The sequence below is a fragment of the Sebastes fasciatus genome, chromosome 20 (genome assembly GCF_043250625.1).
Source record: "Sebastes fasciatus isolate fSebFas1 chromosome 20, fSebFas1.pri, whole genome shotgun sequence".
In the NCBI taxonomy this organism is placed as follows: Eukaryota; Metazoa; Chordata; class Actinopteri; order Perciformes; family Sebastidae; genus Sebastes; species Sebastes fasciatus.
The window spans coordinates 26012334-26036689 of record NC_133814.1 but is presented as its reverse complement, the minus strand read 5'-3'; the positions used below and the strand labels follow the sequence as shown (position 1 = coordinate 26036689).

At 41.7% G+C, this 24356-nt stretch overlaps 1 protein-coding gene across 2 annotated transcripts in view; it reads left to right on the top strand.

Moving 5' to 3' along the window:
* Positions 1-24356, top strand: part of rnf213b (ring finger protein 213b) — a 42930-nt gene that overhangs the window by 5773 nt on the left and 12801 nt on the right. For both annotated transcript variants that reach the window (XM_074620787.1, XM_074620788.1), the window contains exons 8-43: positions 960-1166; positions 1454-1658; positions 1747-1802; positions 1878-2043; positions 2129-2278; positions 3466-3564; positions 3644-3772; positions 4965-5127; positions 5240-5407; positions 5496-5645; positions 5991-6607; positions 6744-6903; positions 6978-7195; positions 7278-7421; positions 7503-7655; positions 8675-9953; positions 10186-10370; positions 10465-10617; positions 11267-15076; positions 15177-15313; positions 15787-15885; positions 15997-16109; positions 16218-16331; positions 16434-16480; positions 16584-16740; positions 17871-18006; positions 18143-18331; positions 18422-18555; positions 19470-19645; positions 19733-19936; positions 20672-20859; positions 20941-21061; positions 22250-22350; positions 22519-22698; positions 23504-23649; positions 23744-23843. In XM_074620787.1, the coding sequence (XP_074476888.1) occupies positions 960-1166; positions 1454-1658; positions 1747-1802; positions 1878-2043; positions 2129-2278; positions 3466-3564; positions 3644-3772; positions 4965-5127; positions 5240-5407; positions 5496-5645; positions 5991-6607; positions 6744-6903; positions 6978-7195; positions 7278-7421; positions 7503-7655; positions 8675-9953; positions 10186-10370; positions 10465-10617; positions 11267-15076; positions 15177-15313; positions 15787-15885; positions 15997-16109; positions 16218-16331; positions 16434-16480; positions 16584-16740; positions 17871-18006; positions 18143-18331; positions 18422-18555; positions 19470-19645; positions 19733-19936; positions 20672-20859; positions 20941-21061; positions 22250-22350; positions 22519-22698; positions 23504-23649; positions 23744-23843 (10554 nt within the window). The remainder of the gene's footprint in view (positions 1-959; positions 1167-1453; positions 1659-1746; positions 1803-1877; positions 2044-2128; positions 2279-3465; positions 3565-3643; positions 3773-4964; positions 5128-5239; positions 5408-5495; positions 5646-5990; positions 6608-6743; positions 6904-6977; positions 7196-7277; positions 7422-7502; positions 7656-8674; positions 9954-10185; positions 10371-10464; positions 10618-11266; positions 15077-15176; positions 15314-15786; positions 15886-15996; positions 16110-16217; positions 16332-16433; positions 16481-16583; positions 16741-17870; positions 18007-18142; positions 18332-18421; positions 18556-19469; positions 19646-19732; positions 19937-20671; positions 20860-20940; positions 21062-22249; positions 22351-22518; positions 22699-23503; positions 23650-23743; positions 23844-24356) is intronic.

The following is a 24356-nucleotide window of genomic DNA, read 5'->3' as shown; positions in this document are numbered from 1 at the left end:
TAAGTGAAAAGTTCAACGGTATATTTAGCTGACATTGGTAGCATGCATAAGAAGTGGACGTAGTCACCATGACGTCATCCATTGGTTTGAGGCAGGCCGATGACCCGCTGTACGGAGCCGGGGATGAAGACTGGATTGCAGCTTGATGGCTAGCATATAGTCAATCTATAAACACTGACCCCATGACACACGTTGAGTTACAGCCCCCTCATTTGCATAATGAGGTAGAAATGCATAAAGAAATGTGTAAAGAAAAGAATACAGAAAGAAATAAGTTTGGGGAAATGAGTGAAATGCAAAGGTAAAATAAATGCATAAATAAATAAATAATAGCATAAATAGATACATACATTTAAAAATAAATATAAATTAAAAAAAATTAATAAATGCAAAATAAATAGATGAATAAAAAAATGCAAAAATAATTAAAAAAATTAATACAAATAAACACAAATAAATAAAAGGGAAAGATTAATAAATAATAATTATTTTTAATTGCTGTTTTAATTAAATAATTAAAACAGAAATATCAATTTATGTGGCATTTGATCAATTAATTAATGGCTGCATTTATTTTTAATATTAATTTTGCTACATTTAATGACATTTATTTATTTATCGAGTCATTTATTTATTTTGATTTTATGCATGCACTCAATATGTTACACAGCTAGCATGTTACCAATGCTGGCTAAATATGCTGTCAAACTTTTCACTTAAAAATAAAATAATGTGACTCGTCTAACGTTAGACTGGATGGTGAAAGACAGACAAAATTAAATTCTCTCCCATATCTGCAGTGGCGTTTCTATCCGTCCGTAAAGAGATGCATTTCCTTGCGGTCAGATTTACTGACACAAAACAGAACTGTGTGTAAACGAGGTGTTCCGTTTAACCTGAGCTGATGATGCATGACCTTGTGTAACACATTCTCACTCTACTCTGTGTCTCCCCGTCAGCGTTGTGTTGGCTCTGATGAACCTCTGTGCGCAACAGTCGGTGTCGGAGCTCGTCCTGCTCGTTCCTCTGCTCTTCAGGCTCAGACAGCCGGAAGCCGATGCAACCAAAGTGGGTCCAGCTGTGGAGGAGGAGAACTGGTCGGGGCTAGAAAGGGTCTATTTCTGCAGCTTCAGGGAGAATATACGGTCCCACCCTGAGAAAAGAAAGTGAGTTCACTAACATCAAGACTATCATTTTTTTGTATTTCTGAAAATGTTATGTTTAAATACGCAAATGAGGCATTATCTAATGCTAACTTTAGGTGAAATTAGGAGAAATCCACAGACACAAATAGACAAAGTAGTAAAATAATATTAATATCATATAATAATAATGTTTTCTTTCTACTTGTCTGAAAGAAAACTTGAAGCAAAATAGCCCAAAATCTTAAAATTGACCAGAGCATGAAAAGCGCTGTTGTTGTCTGAGGTGTCTGACGTTGACTGTTTCACAGGAGGATGCTGAGTTTGATCCAGTCACGCGTATCTCTGGCTAAAGAGATGCCTCTGCTCCTGATCAGCTGGTTATCTCTGGTCGCATTCGAGGATCTGCCTGAGTTTTCAGACCTGACAGGAATACCTGCAGAACACCTGATCCAGAGTCTGTTGTACAGGCTGCGGAGATGTGGAGATAACAACAGAGCAGAGGACAATGTGAAGGTGGAAAAATCTACTCATGACAATATTTAAAAATCACTTCAGTTTTACCTTTATAATGATCCTTTTGTGATATTGTTTCTATGTGCAGCACACCCAGAAAGCCTTGACTCACATACTGCTGAAGGTGGACAAAGAGAAGGACAGGTAAGGACACCTGAACTATTCCCCATGATGCTCTGCGGTGTTGTTCTCGCTGTAACGTTTGCTTTTCGTCTGTAGAATGATTGAATGTGGAAACATGAAGCCAGCCTTCATGAGCAGCATCAGTGTGTTGAAGAGCACGTGTGGAGTCGTGCGACTCGTCCCGTGGTACCCGGCGGCCGTCCTGTCCTACCAGCTGGTGATGAAGCTGGCAGAGATGTTGGATGCTAAACTGAGGAAAGAGGTAATCATCTCTTCATTGTGTGCTCTGACTGCCTCATTATGAGAACAGCAACTTTAATTCACTGTGTTCCTTTGTGCCTTTTTAGTCCTCGGACGACGACTTTGAGACTTTAAAGCAGAAACTCGTGGACGATCTGCATGACGTTCAGCAGCGAATCAGTAAGTGGAGAGATGAGCTGCTGCAGAAACCTCTCATGACACCATCGAAATCACTCACCTATCCAAAGGAAATCGAGGTAAACAGTCCAACAGAATATTTATTGGCTTCATTCCTTCTCGTTTACCGCTCAGCTCAAACAGGAAGTTGTCGTCTATATTTAAAGGGGAACCACCATCTAAATTCTAATATGTCATTTCCATGGCCGAGGAAAGATCAATCAGTATCTGTGAACATCCCTCAAAGCCAGAAACCAGAGAAGTACGTCTCAAACTTGTGATGTCAAAGAGTTAGGGCTGTCAGAGTTAACACGTTAACGCAAATTTGTTTTAACGCCAATTATTTCTTTAACACATTAACACAACCTGCGATTTTTAGGTTGTAGCGGCTCAGTTTTAAAGCTAGAGTGAAGATACTGGTATCATGTGAAACTAGAAAACCTAATGAAACCATCGGTACCAACCATGTCATACTAGCTTGTCGTGAAGGAGGTTAAATAACGCTCCAAACTTGCGCTACATTTTGGCGAGGAAAAACTGTCATGGCCATTTTCAAAAGGGGTCCCTTGACCTCTGACCCCCAGATACAAGATACCTCAAAATGCAGTACCTGTGAGGGTTTCTGGATCAATATCTGTCATTGTTTTGTGTTGTTAATTGATTTCCAATAATAAATATATACATACATTTGCATAAAGCAGCATATTTGTCCACTCCCATATTGATAAGAGGATTAAATACTTGACAAATCTCCCTTTAAGGTACATTTAGAACAGATAAAATTACTTTTACTAATTTGCGATTAATCGCCATTAATTAATGAACAACCATGTAATTAATTAATGCTAAATATTTTAATTAATTGACAGCCCTAATTAAAAATAAACCAATTTAATTGAATCTAATCAACAAACAGAAACATAGAGTAGAAGGAAATTACAATAAATATGCGAAAAAATACTAAATATGTCAAATATATCTGAATTGAAACTATGTGTATTGGCAAGAATCTGGGGATGTGTATCATGATTACGATTCAATATATTAAAGAACTGTAATACTGTATTTTTTTGCATATTTAGTGTAATTGTCTTCTATTTTATATTTATGTTTCTTGATTTCTGTACTTATTTTTATTATTAATTTAATTGTCTCTATGTTTACCTTACTATGTTGATGTTATGCACTAATACTCTAAAGTAAATTCCCTGTATGTGAAACCTACTTGACCATAAACCAGATTCTGATAACTGTGTTGAATTGTCAGATGTGGGATTCGCTGCTGAAGGTGGAAAGTTCTCTTGAAGAGGTTTCATCCCGTTGGAGGCTGAGCCTGAAGAAAGACCTGACGAAGAGGATTTCCAAGGTCAGTGATCGTTTACTTTATTTGTTATTATTTGACATCTGATGTTCAAACCCAGAACTCTGAACTGTTTTCTTTACAGACAAGCGAGGAGGATAAAGTTCTGGTCTGCTGCCTTAACTGGTCCTTGGCAGCGATAAGGAAAAGCGGCGATGTTGTACAGACCTGTTTTGATGAGCAGTGTCAGTCTGCCATCCAGATGATCTGCCAGGTACAGTTACATATTAATGCATGCTCGCCCAGATGATCGATAACCAACTGATGTCTTTTAATGAGATCCATCATCCGAGCTCATAAGTTGTTAACCTTTTCCACTCCACCCCTTTTTACCATTTACCATAGACCCGTTTTTATCTTTTTTAGGGGGGACAGGGGGTCTTTAACCTGCCAAAATAAAAAATTAATTAATAAATGACTTGATAAATAAATAAATATCGCATTAAATGTAGCAAAAATAATATTAAATATAAATTTAGCCATTAATTAATTGATCAAATTTGACATAAATTGATATTTCTGTTTTAATTTGCTTCTTTATTTATTTATCTTTGTATTAATTCCCTTATTTATTTACTCTTCTGTTTAATTTTCCCTTTTATTTATTTATTTATATATTTATTTTTATTATTTTTTGTAATTCATTAGTTTTTTAATTGTATTTATTTATTCATTTTTACACTTATTTTGTATTATTTCATATTTATTTTTAAATGTACATATTAATTAATTAATTAATTAAATTATTTTTGCAAGATTTTCCCTTTGCATTTCACCCCTTATTTATTCCCACAAACTTATTTATTTCTGTATTCTTTTCTTTATACGTTTCTGCCTCATTATGCAAATGAGGGGGCTGTCAATAAATGCGAGAATACATAAATAAATAAATACATACATATACAAATAAATATAAAAAAAGATAAGTGCAAAAATAAATGAATTAAAAATAAATGCAAAAATAAATAAATAAATTAAAAAATTAATAAAAAATAATCTAAATAAATAAAAGGAAAAATTAAACAGAAGAGTAAATAAATAAGGGAATTAATACAAAGAAATAAATAAAGAAGCAAATTAAAACAGAAATATCAATTTATGTCACCTTTTATCAATTTAATACATTGATTGATTATCAGTTATGCATTATGAATATATATCCCATAAGGTCAACGGGTTACGTCACATAGAAGTGGTACATCTGAAAGCTGGGAACAAGTCATGAATCAGAAATAAGAAAATAAAATTAAGGCTACAGCCTCTGAAAGACGGTAAAGTCGGCCGGCGCGCTCAAGGAGTGGAAGAGGTTTAGTCTCAAACCATTTATTAACATTTTTCTCGAACCAAGCAGGTTAATTAAGAGCAAAATAATAATAAAAGTTAAATAAATTATCATGTTTTCTTAGAGAGAGCAGGAGGGAGACCTGATGCGGAGTCTCAGCTCCAGGGTGAAGGACCCCCCCGAGGTTGTCGTGTCTGCTGTTGTGGTTGAATCCGCAGCACGATTCACAGACTCTGTAGTCCAGCTGCTCGATCCACAGTCCGCCGTGAACCACCTGCTGTCTCACAGTACTGCATTTCATTATTTATTTCATCCATTTCTTCTCCTTCATCCTTCAGCTTATCTACTCAGTAAGTTTTATATATATATATAGTGTATAATGTCACTGTTTTGGTCCAGGTGATTGGAAGTCGATCCGGGTGGACGACACTGCAGCAGAGGTCGTCAACAGCTGTCTGACCGCTCTGCACTCTCTGGTGGAGTCGCTGCTTCAGGGCCACGTGCCCCTGGGACACCTACAGACCTGCCTGAAATATAAAGACAAGTTTAAGAGGCTTCATCAGCAGTGTATGAACCTTAAAAAGCATTAACATCATGTCCCCTTATTGGAATAAAACAGTGTTAATTACTAACAGCTGCATCACGTCTTCCACAGACAAGAAAAACATCAGGTCTAAGACGGTTCCCGTCGATGCAGATGTTGTTTTGGCTCAGAGAGAGAAGGATCTCAACTCTTTCACGCAGCGAAAACAGCAGATGGACACACTGATAAAGATGATGGCAAAGGTTACAGAAAGCATCACGGGTAAGTAAAACTAGGAAAATAATTTCCTCATTACCAACTTGAATCGCGTTAAAGGGACTGTATGTAGGATTTGGCAGATTGCAGATTGCAACCAACTGAGTACCCCTCCGCTCACTCCTCTCTTTCCAAGACCGCTGGCCGCAGAGTGCTAAACCGTGGTAACGCCGTTCACCTCGCTCAGAGGTCATCCATACCATAATAACACTACTTTAGGAGCAACGGACGTCAGACAGCAATAAAAACAGTCTATAGATCCCCTAAATGTTACACACTGGCCCTTTAATTTCAGGAACTTTTGCAAAGAGTTTGGTTATGTATTGTGGTTTTATTTTCTTATTTAATCAGTTCCTGAGATGTCACCTCTGGAGAAGCAGCACAGTGCAGATCTCCAGACTGTGAGTCTGAACCAACTGGTGCTGGTCCAGTCGTTCGATGCCGAGGGGAAGCTTGAGAAGACGGGTCCCTCCCAGGTCCTCTGGTACAACACCAGTATGAATGTCCTGAAAATGGCCAAAGAGATGCACAAACTGCATCACAGCAACTTGATTCTGTCCTACTGGGTCAAGGGGGCTGCATATTTGGCGTCAACGAGGCAATCCGGCTCAGCACCCGTTCCAGTCACCCTGACGCAGATCTGTGAAAACATCTGGAAGCCGCTGCTGACGGAGTTCCTTCAGCTTGGTGACAGCTTTGCAAATGCAAACATCACTTTCAAGCAGCTGGATCAGGTTCTGGTGGAGTCTGGCGACGAGGGAGACGGGAAACTGATGGGGAAGGAGCTGAGTCTGATGTCTGAGACGGTTGGTGAGTCAGAGGAGAACTGGGTGGAGCGGAGACTGGGTCAGATCCAGGAGTACCGGCAGCTCCGCCTGGCGGCGGCTGCAGCCAGCGCAATGCTGAAGATCGCTGACAAAATGAAGCTTTCTGGGAACTTCACGGAAATCGACACTCTCAGCCAACTGGTAAGTCATGACAGATTTATTATTATTTTGCCTAAAATGGCTCTTTTGATAGTAAAGGTTGTAGACTCTGGTCTAGCAGAAGCTTTTTCTCTTGACTAATAATAATCTTTTATTTATGTGCTCGGCTGTGTAACAGGAAGAAGACTCGTTTAAGCAGAGGGCCCTGGGCTCCCTCAGTGATGACCTGCTTCGTGCCAAACGCCAACTCTCCACAGTCACCAAGCAGCACACTGCCTGTCTGGAAGAGTTCCTAGCGAGCCAGACTCTGGTCAGCTGGGTCAAAGAGAACCTTAAAAGTGAGGAAAAAGAGAAATTGTCTTTAGTTTTTGTAGACGACGCCTGCCTGCTCACCGCTCTGTCCCCTCTACAGATATGAGCGACGTGAAGGTGTATGTGGACCTGGCCTCCATATCTGCTGGAGAGAACGACACGGAGATCGACCAGGTGGCCTGTTTCCACGATGCAGCGATGGGCTACGCCCCGCTGCTCTACTCCCTCTCCCCTCAGGCTGGCTTCAAGGACTTCATGAGGTGTGCTCAGCAGGTCTGGGACACCCAAAACAGAGATGAGAAGCTACCAGACAAACTGGTAATGACCTCTCCCTTATTTATAGGCAGAACATAAAGCAGCGTTACTGTGACCAAGTGATAATGATGGTCCTGTTTTACAGAGAGAGTCGACTCGCTTGCTGAGCTGGCTGAAAGATCTGAAGGAGACCCACGGCTCCGTGGAGCAGTCCTCTCTCTCCCTGGCTTCTTCTATTAATGCTCATGGAGTTTATCACATCGGATGGTCCGATCACAACACAGAGAAGGCAAGTGGACCAACATTAAAAGATATGTTGCTGACTGAATCCATCTTAATGATTTAAGCTATATTTATGATTTGCTTGCAGAGGTGTGTGCAGAACATGGTGCACGTCACGGTGAAAAGGGGCTCCGAGGAGAAGAGCTACAAGCTGGAGGAGCTGCTGGAGCTGCAGAACAAACTCATGCTCATGTCGTCCAAAGGGGAGCACGGCAGAGAGCAGGTCAACAGGTTCACAGAGGTCAGCGGCTTTTATAGGAGACAGTTTAGTGAAGCTTTCTGCACGATGTACAGTGGTGAGAGGTTATTTAGATGATGTTTGAACTAGGGCTGTCAGAGTTAACTTGATAATAACACGTTTCTTTTACGTATTAACGCAACTTGCAACTTGTTAGGTTGTAGCGGGATCAGTTTTAAAACTAGAGTGAAGATACTGGTATCATATGAAACTAGAAAACCTAAAGAATCCATTGATACCAACCATGTCACACCAAGGAGGCTAAGTAACGCTCCAAACTTGTGCTAAATTTTGACGAGGAAAAACTGTCATGGCTATTTTCAAAGGAGTCCCTTGACCTCTGACCTCCAGATGTGTGAATGAAAATGGGTTCTATGGGTACCCCGAGTCTCCCCTTTACAGACATGCCCACTTTATGATAAATCACTGACTCTAAATTGCCGGTAAGTGTGAATGTGAGCGTGAATGGTTGTCTGTCTCTATGTAAAATGTAGAAGAAGGTTCGCACGTCGTAGCTCCCTTAGAGTGCAATTTATTGGCACATCTTCGTAAGTGACGTTTCGAGCCCAAGCTCTTCTTCAGACAAGAAGAATTTGGCATTTGTCAGCATTGACTGTGTTACTTTTAGTCTGGATTATGTGTTTAACTTCTTCGTTTTTGTCTATTATTATAGTTTGCTCTTGGTTTGTAAAATGTGCCGCTCTGCTGACAGTAGACTTGTCCATGTTTGTGATTGGTCACATGCTGCAAACACCGATTTACCGAGTTGATAACCAGCGTCGTTGCTTAGCAGGATCGCTGTTGTTAGGGTTAGTTAAGCCAGATAAGGAGAAGATACCCTGGGTATGTTGAACTGGCTTTGTATTACAGGCCTCTGGAGATTTTAGTGCACCCTTTATGTCTTTATCCTCTATATAATCATTTGAAATGTAGCTTTAACCAAAGAAAGTTAAAGATTTGTGTGGTCTGTCTGTTGAGATGAACTGAATGAATGCCTTCTCTCTTGTCCACGTGTGCTGCAGGTTTTTGAAGGAGTTCAGCGACTGGGCGCCATCCTTCTCCAGATGCAAACATCCGGCAACATGCTCTTCAGGGACTGGCATGCCGAGGTCCAGTGCTGCCCTCAACAGCAGCCGTGCATCAAATCCACCTTCCTATCCCTGCAGGGTAAAGAGATGGCGTACGACGGCGAGGTGACAGAGAAGCTGCAACAGCTGGCTCACTCCATGGATAGCTGCCAGAAGGAGTGGCGCTCCTTCATCAGTGAGATGCGCTCCAACTTCAACTTGCTGAACCACTACACCTCAGAGCAGATGGTGTACCTCTGCCACTGGATACACCGAGTGTGTCAACAGCAGGCGCCGGCTCCTCCACAGTTATGGCTTTTACTTTTTCCCGTAAAGTCTCAGTGCACGCTGACTGATGTCAGAGTCGCTTACACTAATGCAGCAAGTATGATTTTAAAGGCTGATGAAGTGGAAGATGTTGAGTTTGATGATGAAGAAGAAGTGTTGTTGGTTCCTTCCATGGACGTAACGCCAGGACACACTGAAGAGGACGTGGAAGAGGCTCGTGATTTGATGGAGTTTTCTTCAGAGGATGAAGATGATGATGTCATGAAATGTGACGATGAGGATCTTGAACAACTCTGGTGTAAATTCAAGGATGACATGCCGCGGTACCTCAATGAGTACTTAGACGTCTCGTCTCTGGCCCACTTCCTCTTGTGCCTCTCTGAAATGAACCAGCAGCACATGATCAGGAACCTTCCTCCGGTTCTCCAGGAGGGGAAACCCAATCTGGTGCTTTGTCCCAGTGCAGAGGTTTTCACCACCATCCTGTCTTTTTACATGCAGAGTCCAGAGCAGCCTCTGCCGTCTACTGACGAGGTTCTAGTCTGCAGAGAGGAAACCACAGAAGAAGAGGTGGAGATCTTCCTCCGCCGAGCTCTCGGCCAAGGCTCCGGACGCAACTGGAACAAGATATACTCTCTCGTCAACCCGGGGCTGCTGGGATATGACGTCAGCGTGGCTTTGGGGGAGCTCTTTGAGTGTCTCGAGAAGAGCGCCAACCCGCGTTATCGCTTGATAATAGTCAGTCCGGTTGTGCACCAGCACAGATATGTGCCCTCTTTCTTCAGCAATGACAAAGTGCAGGCTGGAATGAGTCTGACAGCTGCGACTGCCAGGAAATATCTCCATCACCACTTCACTCAGAACACGCTCCCACAGAACGCGGTCGCGCAGGTTTCTCCTGATCGGCTCTCAGTCTGGACGGTGTCTTCTGTGCGCCCTGCAGTTGGTAAGGGTGACCCAAACTGGCATATTATGAAAATGTAGGGCTGTCCCGAATATCATTTTTTGGGCTTCGAAGCTTCAGTGAGAACTAGTCAATTAATTTAGTTAAAATTAGTGGCGTTAAAATGAATTTGCGTTATCATGGCGTTAACTTTGACAGCCCTACATTAAATCAAACATTGAAATTGATTCATGGAACAGTTTTTGACGGAGTAAATCTTTTCGTCTATCTTTAGGGAAATCCCTTTATGTGGATCGTTTGTTTGAGAAGTTCCAGCAGAAATCTCCCAGAGCCAAACACATCAGGATCAGACTGATTGAGCCATGTGTTGACATCGACTCCTTGATCAAGAGTCTATCAGAGCAACTGGCACCACTGAGAGAGCAGGACCCTGTTCTCCTGCACATTGACACCGCTGGAGTAAGTATGCATGCATGTACTGTATCTCTGCAGATCACTTGCTGCTGTTGTTGGTTGTACTTGAGAGTTTTCTTCACTCTTGTTCCCCATTCAGGTTCGTTCAGGTCTGGAGGAGCTCCTGTTCCATCTGCTGGTTCTGGGCTGTTTGAGCGACAGCCATGGCATGCTGTGGAGAAGAAATGTTGCTCATTTGATCACTGTTGAGGTCCTGAGATCAAACAACCCTTCTCAAAACCAGCCAAAAGAGGTATTAGTGTCTTTTTGTTCTCTGATTTCATTTGACTTACCCATCACATATTCTATCTAGATATAAGTGGATGAAGTCTGACACAAGTGCAGTGTGCTTTAAACCCAAATCCCACCTGACAAAAAACCCACTAACAGCTGGCTTTTGTCTTTAGCTGTCTTTGACTTTATTACTCTTATCAACATGGGAGTGGACAAATATGCTGCTTTATGCAAATGTATGTTTATATTTATTATTGGAAATCAATTAACAACACAAAACAATGACCGATATTGTCCAGAAACCCTCACAGATACTGCATTTAGCATAAAACAATATGCTTCAATCATAACATGGCAAACTGCAGCCCAACAGGCAACAACAGCTGTCAGTGTGTCAGTGTGCTGACTTGACTATGACTTGCCCCAAACTGCATGTGATTATCATAAAGTGGGCATGTCTGTAAAGGGGAGACTCGTGGGTACCCATAGAACCCATTTACATTCACATATCTGGAGGTCAGAGGTCAAGAGACCCCTTTGAAAATGGACATGACAGTTTTTCCTCGTCAAAATTTAGCATTGAAAGTTTCAGATTAGGGGGTTCTGCCCCTTTTTGAATGTAAAGCAAAATTACAAAAATGACCTCTGTGCTTAATTTGCTCACACAGGTGAAGCTTGGACTTCTTGACATTCTGCCTACCATCCATTGTAGACCTCCAAAAGAGGTGAAGAAGTTGTTGGCCAGTAAAACAAAACCGACCCTTGATCCACTCATGGATGAGCAGGAGTTTTGCAGCGAGGGGATTCAAAGACCCTATCAGTACTTAAAGCTCTACAACCAGAGAAAGAATCTGGATCGTTTCAACTACCAGGAAGGATCCACAATGGGGGATCCCGTTGACTGTGTCGATCACTTTCTGGCATACTGTGGAATGAAAGATCCATCTTGGGCTGAGCTGAAGAACTTCTCCTGGTTCCTCAATGTGCAACTGAAAGACTGTGAGAACTCAGTCTTCTGTGATCCAGATTATCTGGCTGACCAGCTGCCTGGTTTCAAGGGCTTCATCGTGAAGTTCATGATTCTAATGTCAAGAGATTTTGCCTCGCCATCTCTGAACACATCTGATGAAAGTCCCATGCTGCACATTGATGACAGTCTGGAGGACGACATCGTTGCCCGTCTGACAATTCGTAAGCATTGGGAAAATGAGTCTCATCCATACATTTTCTTTAATGCGGACCGCTGGTCAATGTCTTTCCTCGGCTTCAATGTGATACGTCAAAGAGGAAACACGCTCGATGCTGTTGATCCTCGAAGCCACAAGGTCCTGATAGAAGATGTGATGTCACAAAACCTTTTTCAAGATCTGGAACGGCAAAGGATCTCTCTCACTGAAGACTTTGATCAGTTGGAACGGCCGGACAAAATCAAAAGGATTTCATGCGTTGTCGGTGCAGAGAAAGGAATAACGGACAGAAATTTTGATCCAGACCCAACATACGAGCTCACTGCCGACAACGTGATGAAGATGTTGGCCATTCACATGAGATTCCGGTGTGGAATTCCAGTTGTCATCATGGGAGAGACCGGCTGTGGAAAGACCAGATTAGTCCGTTTCCTTTGTACTCTGCAGAGGGAGGGAAAACCAGTAGAGAACATGGTGCTTGTCAAGGTACATGGTGGAACTACAGCAGAGATGATCTACAGGAAGGTGAGGGAGGCAGAGAAGCTTGCTGAAAGGAACCGCAGAATGCACAAGCTGGACACCATTTTGTTCTTTGACGAAGGCAACACCACAGAGGCCATTTTTGCCATCAAGGAAGTCCTGTGTGACCACTCAATGAAAGGGGAACCTCTGAAGACAGACAGTGGCTTGAAAATAATAGCTGCTTGCAACCCTTACAGGAAGCACTCACCTGAAATGGTGAAACGTTTGGAACGTGCTGGTTTAGGATACAGGGTGAAGGCAGATGAAACAGAAGACCGCCTTGGCAAAGTCCCTCTGCGGCAGCTGGTGTACAGAGTTCATCCTCTGCCTCCAAGCATGGTCTCTTTGGTGTGGGACTTTGGTCAGTTGAGTGATTCAACTGAACTTTCCTACATCAAACAGATCGTCAAGAAGCAAGTTGACGACCATCGTTTGCCAGTGGTCTGCAGGGACATCATTTCAAAAGTGCTGGCAACCTCCCAGGAATACATGCGAAGTCGGAAAAATGAGTGCAGTTTTGTGAGTCTCAGAGATGTGGAGAGGTCCATGAAAGTGCTAGTTTGGTTTTACCAGCATAACGAGGTCCTTTTCAACAACTGCTCTCATCTCAACGCGGCTCATAAAACACTGAAGTGCTTGATTCTTTCAGTTGGAGTCTGCTACTACCCGTCTCTGGTGGACAAAGAGCAGTACCTCTCTGTAATTTGTCAGCACTTCCCAAATCCTCTCTGCTCTCCGACAGCATTGCAGGAAGAGATTTCATCCTGTCAGGACTTCTTCCTTCAGAACATAAAGACAAGGGAGACCATTGCCAAAAATGTTGCACTCAAAGAGAATGTGTTTCTCATGGTGGTTTGCATTGAGCTCAGGATCCCACTCTTTGTGGTTGGCAAGCCAGGCAGCTCCAAGTCGCTTGCTAAAACAGTGGTTGCTGATGCCATGCAGGGCCAGAACTCCCACTGTGAACTATTCAAGAAACTCAAGCAAGTTCACATGGTCTCCTTCCAGTGCAGTCCTCACTCAAGTCCAGAGGGCATCATAGGGACATTCAAGAACTGTGCCCGTTTCCAGAAGGACAAAAACATGGACGAATATGTGTCGGTGGTGGTGCTTGATGAGATAGGACTCGCAGAAGATTCTCCTCAGATGCCCCTGAAGACCCTTCATCCTCTCTTGGAGGATGGTTGCATTGACAATGACAAGCCAGATCCACACATGAAGGTCGGCTTTGTTGGCATTTCCAACTGGGCCCTTGACCCAGCAAAGATGAACAGAGGAATATTTGTGTCGCGATGGGATCCGAGTGAGGACGAACTTGTGGAAACTGCCAAGGGAATTTGTTCCTCCTCAAAACAAATTCTCCTGCAAATCATACACCTGTTCCCATCTTTGGCAAAGGCCTTCTTGAGAATCTGTAATGAGACCACAAAGAATCAGTTCTTTGGTCTAAGGGATTATTATAGCCTTGTCAAAATGCTCTTTGCCGCAGTCAAATCAACACAACAAGAGCCAGATGGCGGACAGTTGGTAGAGGCCATCTTGCGCAACTTCAGTGGACAACCAGAGGGTTTTGACCCGGTCGTATTTTTCCAAGAGGTTCTCCAAAACTTGATGGAAATTCCCAGACCAAGCACCTTGCAAATGGTGAAAAGGAATCTTGACCATGACACCAACCATGAGAGCCGTTACCTCCTTTTGCTGACCACCAACAATGCAGCTCTCCATATCCTTCAGCAACAAATCTTTGCCAAAGGAGACTATCAACCGCCTGAAATAATCTTTGGCTCGGGATTCCCAAAGGATCAGGAATATGCCCAAATCTGCCGAAACGTTAACCGGGTGAAAACCTGCATGGAGACCGGGCGCACTGTCATCCTCCTCAACATGCAAAATCTTTACGAAAGCCTCTACGATGCCTTGAACCAGTACTATGTTTACCTCAGTAAGCAGCAATACGTTGATCTTGGACTCGGCTCCCACAGAGTCAAATGTCGTGTCCATACAAACTTCAGACTGGTGGTAGTGGAGGACCAGAAGAAGGTCTATGAGCACTTTCCCATGCCCCTCATCAACAGGCTTGAAAAACACAGGGTGGATAGGAGTACCGACCTGGAACCATGGCAACACAGGGTTCTCCACAAACTGAAGGAGTGGGTGAAGGAATTCTCAGGTGAGGCCTCGGAGGATTTCAAGCTGTCTGACATTTTTGTCGGCTACCATGGCGATGCCTGTGCCAGCGCTCTCTTGCAAGCACTAGAAAGGAGAGCACTAAACGTTGAACACGATGCAGTAAGACGACATCAAGAGAATGGAAAAGATGACTCACTGGAAGAACCAAACAAAACACTTGAATCAAACTCCAACGAACAGAAAGAGGTAACTGATAAGGAGGATGATCAGTTGGGTGATGCAATGGACGTAGAGATTGCTGGAAAAGAGCAAGAAATTGAGTCTATGGACGAGAATGCTGATGAATCCACTGAGGTATGTGATGGCGAGAACAAAGAGATGTCTGAGAGCGAAGAAATGATGGAGACAGAAAACGCAGTTGGGGAAAACGAGGAAGAAGTCCTCTTCGATTTAGCCAAATGTCTGTTGTTGAACTGTGCCACCCCTGACGCTGTTGTGAGGCTCAAGTGTTCAGATTTAGCAAACCAAGAGAAGGAGAAACTCCAGAGAATGTACTTCCAGCAACAGCATCACCAATGCCTCCGAGACTTCCTGCAAGACTGCCTGAACGAGCACCAGGGGTCCAGCAAGTTTCTAGAGGTAAGCCACAAATTACTGCTCCAATTTTGTTCTCATCACTTCTTTACAAGCTTTACAAATTGTTGACGTCACTGTCTGCTTTGTGTTTTTTTTTGCACAGATTACTACATTCTCCAGCTTGCTAACCAGAGCAGATGTCAGGGTCGTAGCCCATTCTCTAGGACTGCATACGGACAGGATCCTCCTGCTCTCGCTCCACCAGTTTGACACTGAGGTCTCCTTCTGCAACAAGATACGGTACAAACCATTCAGATAACAGCAGCATGGCTTTTTTAAAATTTTATTTATGTATTTTAAAGGCACAGTGTGTAGCATTTAGGGGGATCTAGTGGTGTGGTTGCAGATTGCAACCAACTGAGTACCCTTCTGCTCACTCCTTGGAAAGAGTCCAAGACTGAGGTAACGTGAGCTGCCGAGTGCAAAACCCTGGTAACACCGTTCGCCTCGCTTACCATAATAACACTACTTTAGAGAACATGAAAGCCTCTCTGTAGAGCCAGTGTTTGGTTTGTTCATTCTGGGCTACTGTTGCTGCTCTCTGCTTTGTATAGTGCAAAACAAAGGAGTAATTATTTTGTGGGCGTTTGGGCAACTTCCTCTTTATCACAGTTCAGATTATGACAAGGTCAGCTTGCACCAGATAGGTAACCACATAAAAAAACCGCACACTGCTCCTTTAATGTTCCCCTTACTCTCCTTTCTGTGTAAAGGGGCTTCCTTCAAGATGCTGGCCAGTCTCTTCACATCCTGTTGATCCAGATGGACCTCGAGGAATCCCACTGCAGCGATGAGCTCATAGCATCAGCGAAGTAGGGTTCAATGTCAAGATCCTGATCAGATTGCAATATGATCGTATGCACGCTCAGTGGGAAATGCAGGTGTTTCAGATCAGATGTGTTTATGATTTCATCTGTCTCCAGATATTGCACCATGAATTACTTGATGTCACTGGAGGATCAGAACTGTTGGGTGATTTTCATTGTGAAGGTTTCAAGGATCCCAAGTCAGTCTCAGTACATTGGTTTCCAAGGAGGTGAGTTCTAAGTGGAATATGATTTTTATTGCAATACAGTTATTTGCTGACTGTATTATACATGACGTATAACAAAATTAAAACCACGTTTTGTCTTTTGCATTAAAGGAGTTTGGCACTCAGTGCATATTGATGACCTGAGGGATTCAGAGGACATGAGCCTGAACCTGTTGGTTTTCTGTGGAACTCTCATTAGCAGCCTACTCAACCCTGCACTGTCAGGTAGAGACTATATTAACAAGTGTTTTGTAATACAAACGGGAGAGGAAGTGGTGTCACTGTTCTCTAGGCTGTAAAATAATCAGTATTCTTGATCTTTAACAGAACACCATGAAGATGGAGAAACAGCGAGGAAAAGGAAAGACTCTCAGGTAGATACAGATATGAGTTTAAAAGTAAATAATGTTCCTTTATATGTGTCAGCGTAAAACAAATCTTAGTTTTTAATGTTAATGTAATTGTGTTTGTGTCCAGGGCGATAGAGCTCACCTCCACAGCCTGTCCTTAGTGAGATCATGTATCCAGAAAGCTGTGGGTTTGCTGAGGGACCCCGATGGTGTGACGTCGCGAAGCATGCAGCGGATGCACCTCCTTCTGACTCTCCTGGGAACTGGTCGAGTGCAAATAGGAGGTAAATATACTGTAGTCATCTGAGAATGATTTTAGTTTGTACATTAATATCATCACTTTCTTTGTGAATTATGGTGTTATTCATTTTGTCTATAAGAAGCCAACATCTGACTCTGATCGGAGCAAATACATTCTTTCATTATTCAGATATTTTTATGGATTTCTTTCCCAACTTTTAAGCAAATATTTATACACAAAATATGACAAACACTGAACAACTAGCATACTGGTAGATGCTTACATACCTTTACATACTTTCACACTTATACACAGACATTAACTATTGTGCTAAATAAAACTAACTAAATAAATAATAATAATCCAAATTAAGTGGATCATATATATATACACAAACAATTAATTTTATAAATAAAAAATGTTAATAAAAATAACATTAAAAAACATAAATAAAAAATGGAAATTATTTATATTTATAATATTTTATTAACATATTTAACATATTACTTATCTACACACAAAAAATATAAGTGTAATAAATTAAAAATGTTAATAATATAAAAAACATTTATTTATTATATATATATATATATATATATATATATATATATATATATATATATTAATTTATGTTTTTTTAAACTTATTGTTTGTTAACATTTTTTATTTATTAAAATTATTTTTTTTGTGTGTAGATAAATGTATATAGGTCAAATATAAACATATTTTATGTTCATAGAGAGGTGCGCATGTAAAAAAAAAATTTTTGACCAACTACCTTGATATCGATATTGCAATAATATTTTAGGTTAATGGACTTTAAGAAAATATTTTCTTAAAGACCTTTTTGATTAATAGTCATCAGTAATGTGGATATAATGACTAAGCGGGTAAAGGACAGTAGAACAACAGAACAGAGTCTAGAAAATTAGATCACTTTACTGTAATTCAGCTTTAAAACCAGGAGAAGACAACATTTATGCTTTATTACAATATCTAAAATCTAACACGATATCTAGTCTCACATCACGATATCGATATGATGCCCAGCACTGTGAGGAATCATGATTGGACTATAGAAGAGGGAAATACATGTTCAAAGCAAAGCTACCAGTCTTGCTGCATCTCTAATGTGTTTCTGATTGATGTCAACTGGTATATTCTTTATTACAGCTCACTTTCAGGAGGTGTTGTTGAGTAGACTGACAGAGGCTCTGGCTCAGAGAGAAGAAATGATGGGCTCTCCGAAGGAGTGGGTGAACAGAGAGGCCAAGAAACGCCAGGCTCTGCAGGAGGGAGGCACTCTGAGGTAAAGTTATTCAGCAGGACAACTTGACAACGTTACAATAAAGATTAACTGGACAATGACCTAGTGATTGTTTTTGGTATGAATTTGGCTCCAGTCACTGATTTGATCGAGTGCGGCTTTCTTTTGTGTCCGTCAGACATACCCTGTGGCGCTGCCTCCAGTCCACCGTGACTCCGACCTTGGCCAGCATGTTGGAGGTGATGGATCGGTATGCAAATCTGGACCTGCTCTCTGATGGCAGGCTCAGCCAGGGCCTGATAAAGCTGTGGTTGGACATCCTGGCAGATTCACAGATTTTAGCACTAACACCTCCCCAGAAGCCAAGGTACTGTGGATTACGTCTTCTGTATAATTCCCTCTGTGACTTTAAACAACAAAAGGCATAATTTTTCTTTAAATAATTATATTTTTCTAGTGAGTCAGACCAGGAGGTGCCTGTTCATCACTACTTCATGTTGGATGATGAAGAACAACCCTGCGCTGCTCCGTTCAGCTGGCTTGTCACAAGGCACCTTGACAGCTTGTGGGAAGAATCAGAATTCATGCCAGGTTTGTTTTGATATGAGAGGTTTTTATATAATATATTAGGGCTGTAAATCGATTAAAATATTTTATTGTGATTAAGCGCATGGTTGTCCATGATTAATTGCAATTAATCGCACATTTATCTGTTCAAAATGTACCTTAAAGGGAGATTTGTCAAGTATTTAATCCTCTTATCAACATGGGAGTGGGCAAATATGCTGCTTTATGCAAATGTATGTATATATTTACTATTGTAAATCAATTAACACAAAACAATGACAGATATTGTCCAGAAACACTCACAGGTACTGCATTTAGCATAAAACAATATGCTCCAATCATAACATGGCAAACTGCAGACAGTTTTTCCTCGCCAGACTTTTTTTTTTTTTTTACATTTTCAGACTTTTTTCGGACATTTTTAAACATTTTGTGGAATTTTATTTTTTTTATTTTTTTTTTACATTTTTCGGATATTTGTTTGACACTTTCAGATAATTTTCAGACTTTTTTTTTTATACATTTTTCAAACTTTTTTCAGACTTTTTTTTAATATATTTTTTGGACATTTTTCAGAATTATTTTTTTTAACATTTTTTTTTTTCAGATATTTTTTGAACATTTTCAAACATTTTTTTTACTTTTTTTTTCGGATATTTTTTTTTACATTTTCAGACTTTTTTCAGACTTTTTTTTTTTGGACTTTTTCAGACTTTTTTTGGACAATAATCCTCACGCATTCACATATCTGGAGGTCAGAGGTCAAGGGACCCCTTTGAAAATGGCCATGACAGTTTTTCCTCGCCAAAATTTAGCAGAAGTTTGGAGCGTTATTTTAATCGATTGACAACTCTAGTTTGAACGTACGGCTATATACTACACACCTGTGATGTTTGATAAAAATAAATACGGCATTGTCTCTTATGACTGTTCCTCAGTAACGAGAGAGGATGGAACAGGGAGGATTCTCCAGTTTGTGAGCACCTTCACCAGCAGCAGGCTCGGCCGTCACTTACAGAAACTCTCCGACGACGAGCGGGCGGAGTACGGCCACCACTACCTACAAGACTTCCTGCTGCTCTCTATGAAGATCAAGTCCCAGGACGAGCTGAGGGTACAGACATTATGAGTCACACATTTAGGTGAAACCTATTTTGGGGAAACAGCCACTAACAGTCTCTACTTTCTTTACACAATCCAGGTGTTCACCTGGGCCGTGCTGGGCTGCGTGTCTGAGCTTCAGACCTCCGTGGGTGCCGTCGCTGAGCTCTCTCCTGCTTGGATAATGGCTGCTGCCAAACACTTTGCCCCCAGACTGGACACTCTCTGCCACATATTTCTGCTGCAGCCACAGCTAGCTACCGCTGTCTCTCAGCAGGGGTCAAAGAGGGAGCCCCAAGAAATGGTGAGAATAAGCTTTTGGGATCTGACTAAACTGTGACTACTGGGTGCATGTATGTGTTGAATATGAAGTGGGTTGGAAGTAAAGCTGCAAAAGGCACAGACACTAGTGTTTCATCTGGTGTCAACAACAGGTCAAACTTCCACTTGTCAGTTTAGGTTAAGATGGGAGACCTCTGTAACGGGGGCAGCAGCAAACCGGATTTTAGACACCTAAAACAATTGATATCAGTTTAAGTATACGCTATATTTAAATTATTTTCACAGCCCTTTCTGAGGGGAACTGAAGCCGTTAGAACGCAGGAGTTGCTGGTCTACCGCTGCCTCAATCGGTTAGTTTGTTTGTGTTATTGTGTGACTTTGGTGAATCCGATCGATCGAGGCAGCGGTAGACCAGCAACTCCTCTGTTCTGTGAGGTAAAATTACAGGTTCTTTCAATGGAGGCTGGTGGATTTACTTCCCCGTCAGAAAGGGCTGTCTGACGGCGAGGTAAAGCGGTGAAAATATTCTAAATATAGCGTACACTTAAACTGATATTGATTATTTTAGGTGTCTAAAATCCGTCCACAGCAGTACATTACTTTGCTCCTGTGCTGGTACTCCTGTCTGTTTCTCCAAACTCCATCTACTGTAGGTAATACACTGTCTATGGAGAAGTAGCTCATACAACCCCACTGAGAAACAGCCGAAGTATCCCTTTAACATCCCATAGTTGTTAACATGCTACCTGTTTGGCAGGGGGAGGACATTCTAGCCATCGGTGTCTGCGTTGAGCAGACCAAACTGCTGACTGTGACGTCCCTGCGAGAGTGCGAGTCCTTTGTGAGCAGACTGGAGTTCCTGCAGCCGTGTCTGGATCGAGTGTTCGGTCAGAAATACAGAACCCTCTGTAGCCCCGGCTGTCTGCCACATCTGGACTCCATCCGGTGAGTCTGGCAGCGAGAAAAAAACAAAAACTTTACCGTGTTTCGAGGTTTATTTATTTATAACCTCGTTTGTCCTTTCAGGTCGCTGTGGCATGGGATGCAGGTTGTTGCATCTTTCATCCAGCGTGTCATCTTTAAAGTTAAACAGAACGACTCTAGATTGAAAGAGCTGGCTCTGAAACACTGCAACCTTCACCTGAACGTGAGTAAGATAGTTTTAGGGTCTGTGTTTTCATCTTGACTCACAGACTGTTTATAAAGATGGACGACGCGTCTCCGCTTCCTCCAGCTGCACAGAAGTGAAGCCAGAATGACGTCATTTGGAGACAGAGTCTGTGCGGTAGTGATCGGGTGGTGAAGCCACGGCATTGAGGTCCCGCCCACACACACCCGCACGACTGCAACTTGTTACCTAGCTGCTATGGAGGCTGTTTGGCTAGAAAGACACAACAACTGACCATAATATCTCTATAACGACACGTTCTATTACACAGACTCGTAAGAAACGTTATCTGTGTGTCAGTCGACACTAATATGAACACATATGGCCTACTCCGCTACTCCTACTACTACTACTACTACTTTTTATAGCATCAGATAACTAATTAAAACCAAACTTATCAGAAAAATGAAGACTTGAACAAACATCAGCGTGATAAGAACTACATAAAATGTCAGAAACCATCTTTGGGAAAACTTTATTTGACGTGTACTTTGACTTTTTAGTTTGGCCCATGTCCCATCCAGTAACTTGGAGGGGGCGGGATTTGTGACCTATTCACCTTATTCTCTATACCTACCTCTCTAGTGCGGACCTTTGTCTACCCGGCACCCGGCATCTATCTGGCAGGGAGAGTTTACAGAAACACCGTTGACACGACGTCATGCTTTTGTATGCTGACCGGCCGGTGTGCTGATATGCTTTGGTACTTTAATAGCTCCTCATAGCGGAGCCGTCTAAACCATGAGACACTACAAATGTCCTCGTATGTGATTTCAGGACATTTTTCGTATGTCGTCCTCTCAGTCAGTGATGGCTGATGGATGTGATGTCGTAAAACCGTCTCTGGTAAAACCGTCCGATCGTCGCAGGTGAATACTGCAGCCAGCCACCAGGGGGCGATCCAGATGTTTTGGCTTCACTTTTGGGGAGCAGTCATGTCGTCCATCTTTATATACCGTCTCTGATATGACTGAAAGATAATAATGATGATTAGTCGTTATTCAGGCGAGTAGGTCTGCCTCCAGTATAAAAGCTAAAGTAACGAGTAAATAATAATGAGACCCAGAAAGGACAAGAGATTTCTTATCAAGAGGAGGAAACATAGTTGGAAACAGTTTAACATGAACAACAGAAGTCAAATGTTTTCTTTCCCTCATTTCCTAACAGCTGATGCAGGAGTCAGCTGATGTGAGCAGCGTGGACACACTGCAGAAGCTGATCCGGGTCCTCAATTCTTTTCATGATGAGTGCATCAGCAGGGAGCTGAGGTCAGGATTCTGTTGGTCTTATACATTAGAAACATCTCACCATAACTCTTTTAACTAAACTACTAAATGGTTTTATAATATTAATGATAACAATGCATACCACTAGAATCTCTTCTTATCTCACAGTGCGATAATGAATCTCTCATGGTGTGTTGTTGTTCTGTAAAGGTTAGGCATTTCTTGCCCAGTTTGCCTGTCGGAGCTCACAGAGCCGGCCGTCCTGCCCTGCCAGCACGTCTTCTGTCTGCCGTGTGTCCAACGCAGCATTCAGGATCAGAGACGTCATTGTCCTAAATGCAGGACAGACCTGCCGCCCGACTTCAAGCCGACCGTTTCTCCCGACGTCAAGTGAGTGCAGAAAGATTGTTTCTATTAGAGCTGTCAGGTCATTAAAATAGTTAATCAGGATTTGTTTTCTGTTCAAAATGTACCTTAAAGGGAGATTTGTCAAGTTTTTAATTCTCTTATCAACATGGGAGTGGACAAATCTGCTGCTTTATGCAAATGTATGTATATATTTATTATTGGAAATCAGTTAACAACACAAAACAATGAGAGATATTGTCCAGAAACCCTCACAAGTACTGCATTTAGCATAAAACAATATGCTCCAATCATAACATGGCAAACTCAAGACTTGACTATGACTTGACCCCCAAACTGCATGTGATTATCATAAAGTGGGCATGTCTGTAAAGGGGAGACTCGTGGGTACCCATAGAACCCATTTACATTCACACATCTGGAGGTCAGAGGTCAAGGGACCCCTTTGAAAATGGCCATACCAGTTTTTCCTCACCAAAATTTTGCGCAACTTTGGAGCGTTATTTAGCCTCCTTCTCGACATGGTAGTATGACATGGTTGGTACCGATGGATTCTTTAGGTTTTACAGTTTCATATGATACCAGTATCTTCACTCTAGCTTTAAAACGGAGCCAGCTACAACTTAAAAACTGCAAGTTGTGTTAATGCGTTAAAGAAATTAGTGGCGTTAAAACAAATTTGCTTTAACGTGTAATTATCGCGTTAACTTATACAGCTTTAGTTTCTGTTAAATGTTTTCTGGTACAACAGTTTGTGAATCAAAGTAAAAGGAACGGAGGATACTGTTGTTGAAGAAGTCTTTCAGTATCTTTTCTTTCCGTGGTTCAGGGCAGCACTTGAGCAGCAGGCAGCGATCAGAGACTGCTGTAACTCCTTCTTCCTGGAGGTGGTGTCCAGGTTCTGGCTGTCGGAGGGGCAGCGGCCTGGAGAGGGAGTGGTGGAGCTGCTCTTCACCTTACTCGTCTCCGCTAGCGGTCAGTGAGAGAATCAGTCAATAGTAATAACAGATGATGCTGTGATAATAATAATAACACATAATCCGCCCTTTTATTCTCCTGTGTGATGCAGGAGACGTTTACCGGACCAGGGCGCTCACTCCCTTCCTGCAGTGTGTGGACAACAGTCCAGTGGTGCGATCTGTGCTGCCTAAACTGCTGCTGCAGTACAGGTGAGGGCGTGAATCCAGGAAGTAGACGAACACCTTTGCTCATTTAAAAGCAGCTGCCAAATAAATTATTTCATAAATAAAGTTTATGGAGTTTTTACTCCACTAAATGTATTTAAATTCGTCAAAATGTGTTCCTTCTTCATCAGCTACAACATTAAAATAGAGTTGACATGTTTGTGTTGTAATAATATAAATATAAAGCCCAACAATATTACTGTAGTAGTGATGCAATGTAACAAAGTACTCAAGAACTGTACTTAAATACTTATACTTGAGTATTTCTATTTCGTGCCACTTTATTATGGAGGACGTAACATGCCAAAAACTAAATAAATGACTCTATAAATCAAATAAATATGTCATTGAATGTAGCAAAAATAATATTAAAAACAAATGTAGCCATTAATTAATTGATAAATTGTGACATAAATTTGTATTGCTGTTTTAATTTGCTTCTTTATTTATTAATTTCTTTGTATTAATTCACTTATTTATTTACTCTTATGTTTAATT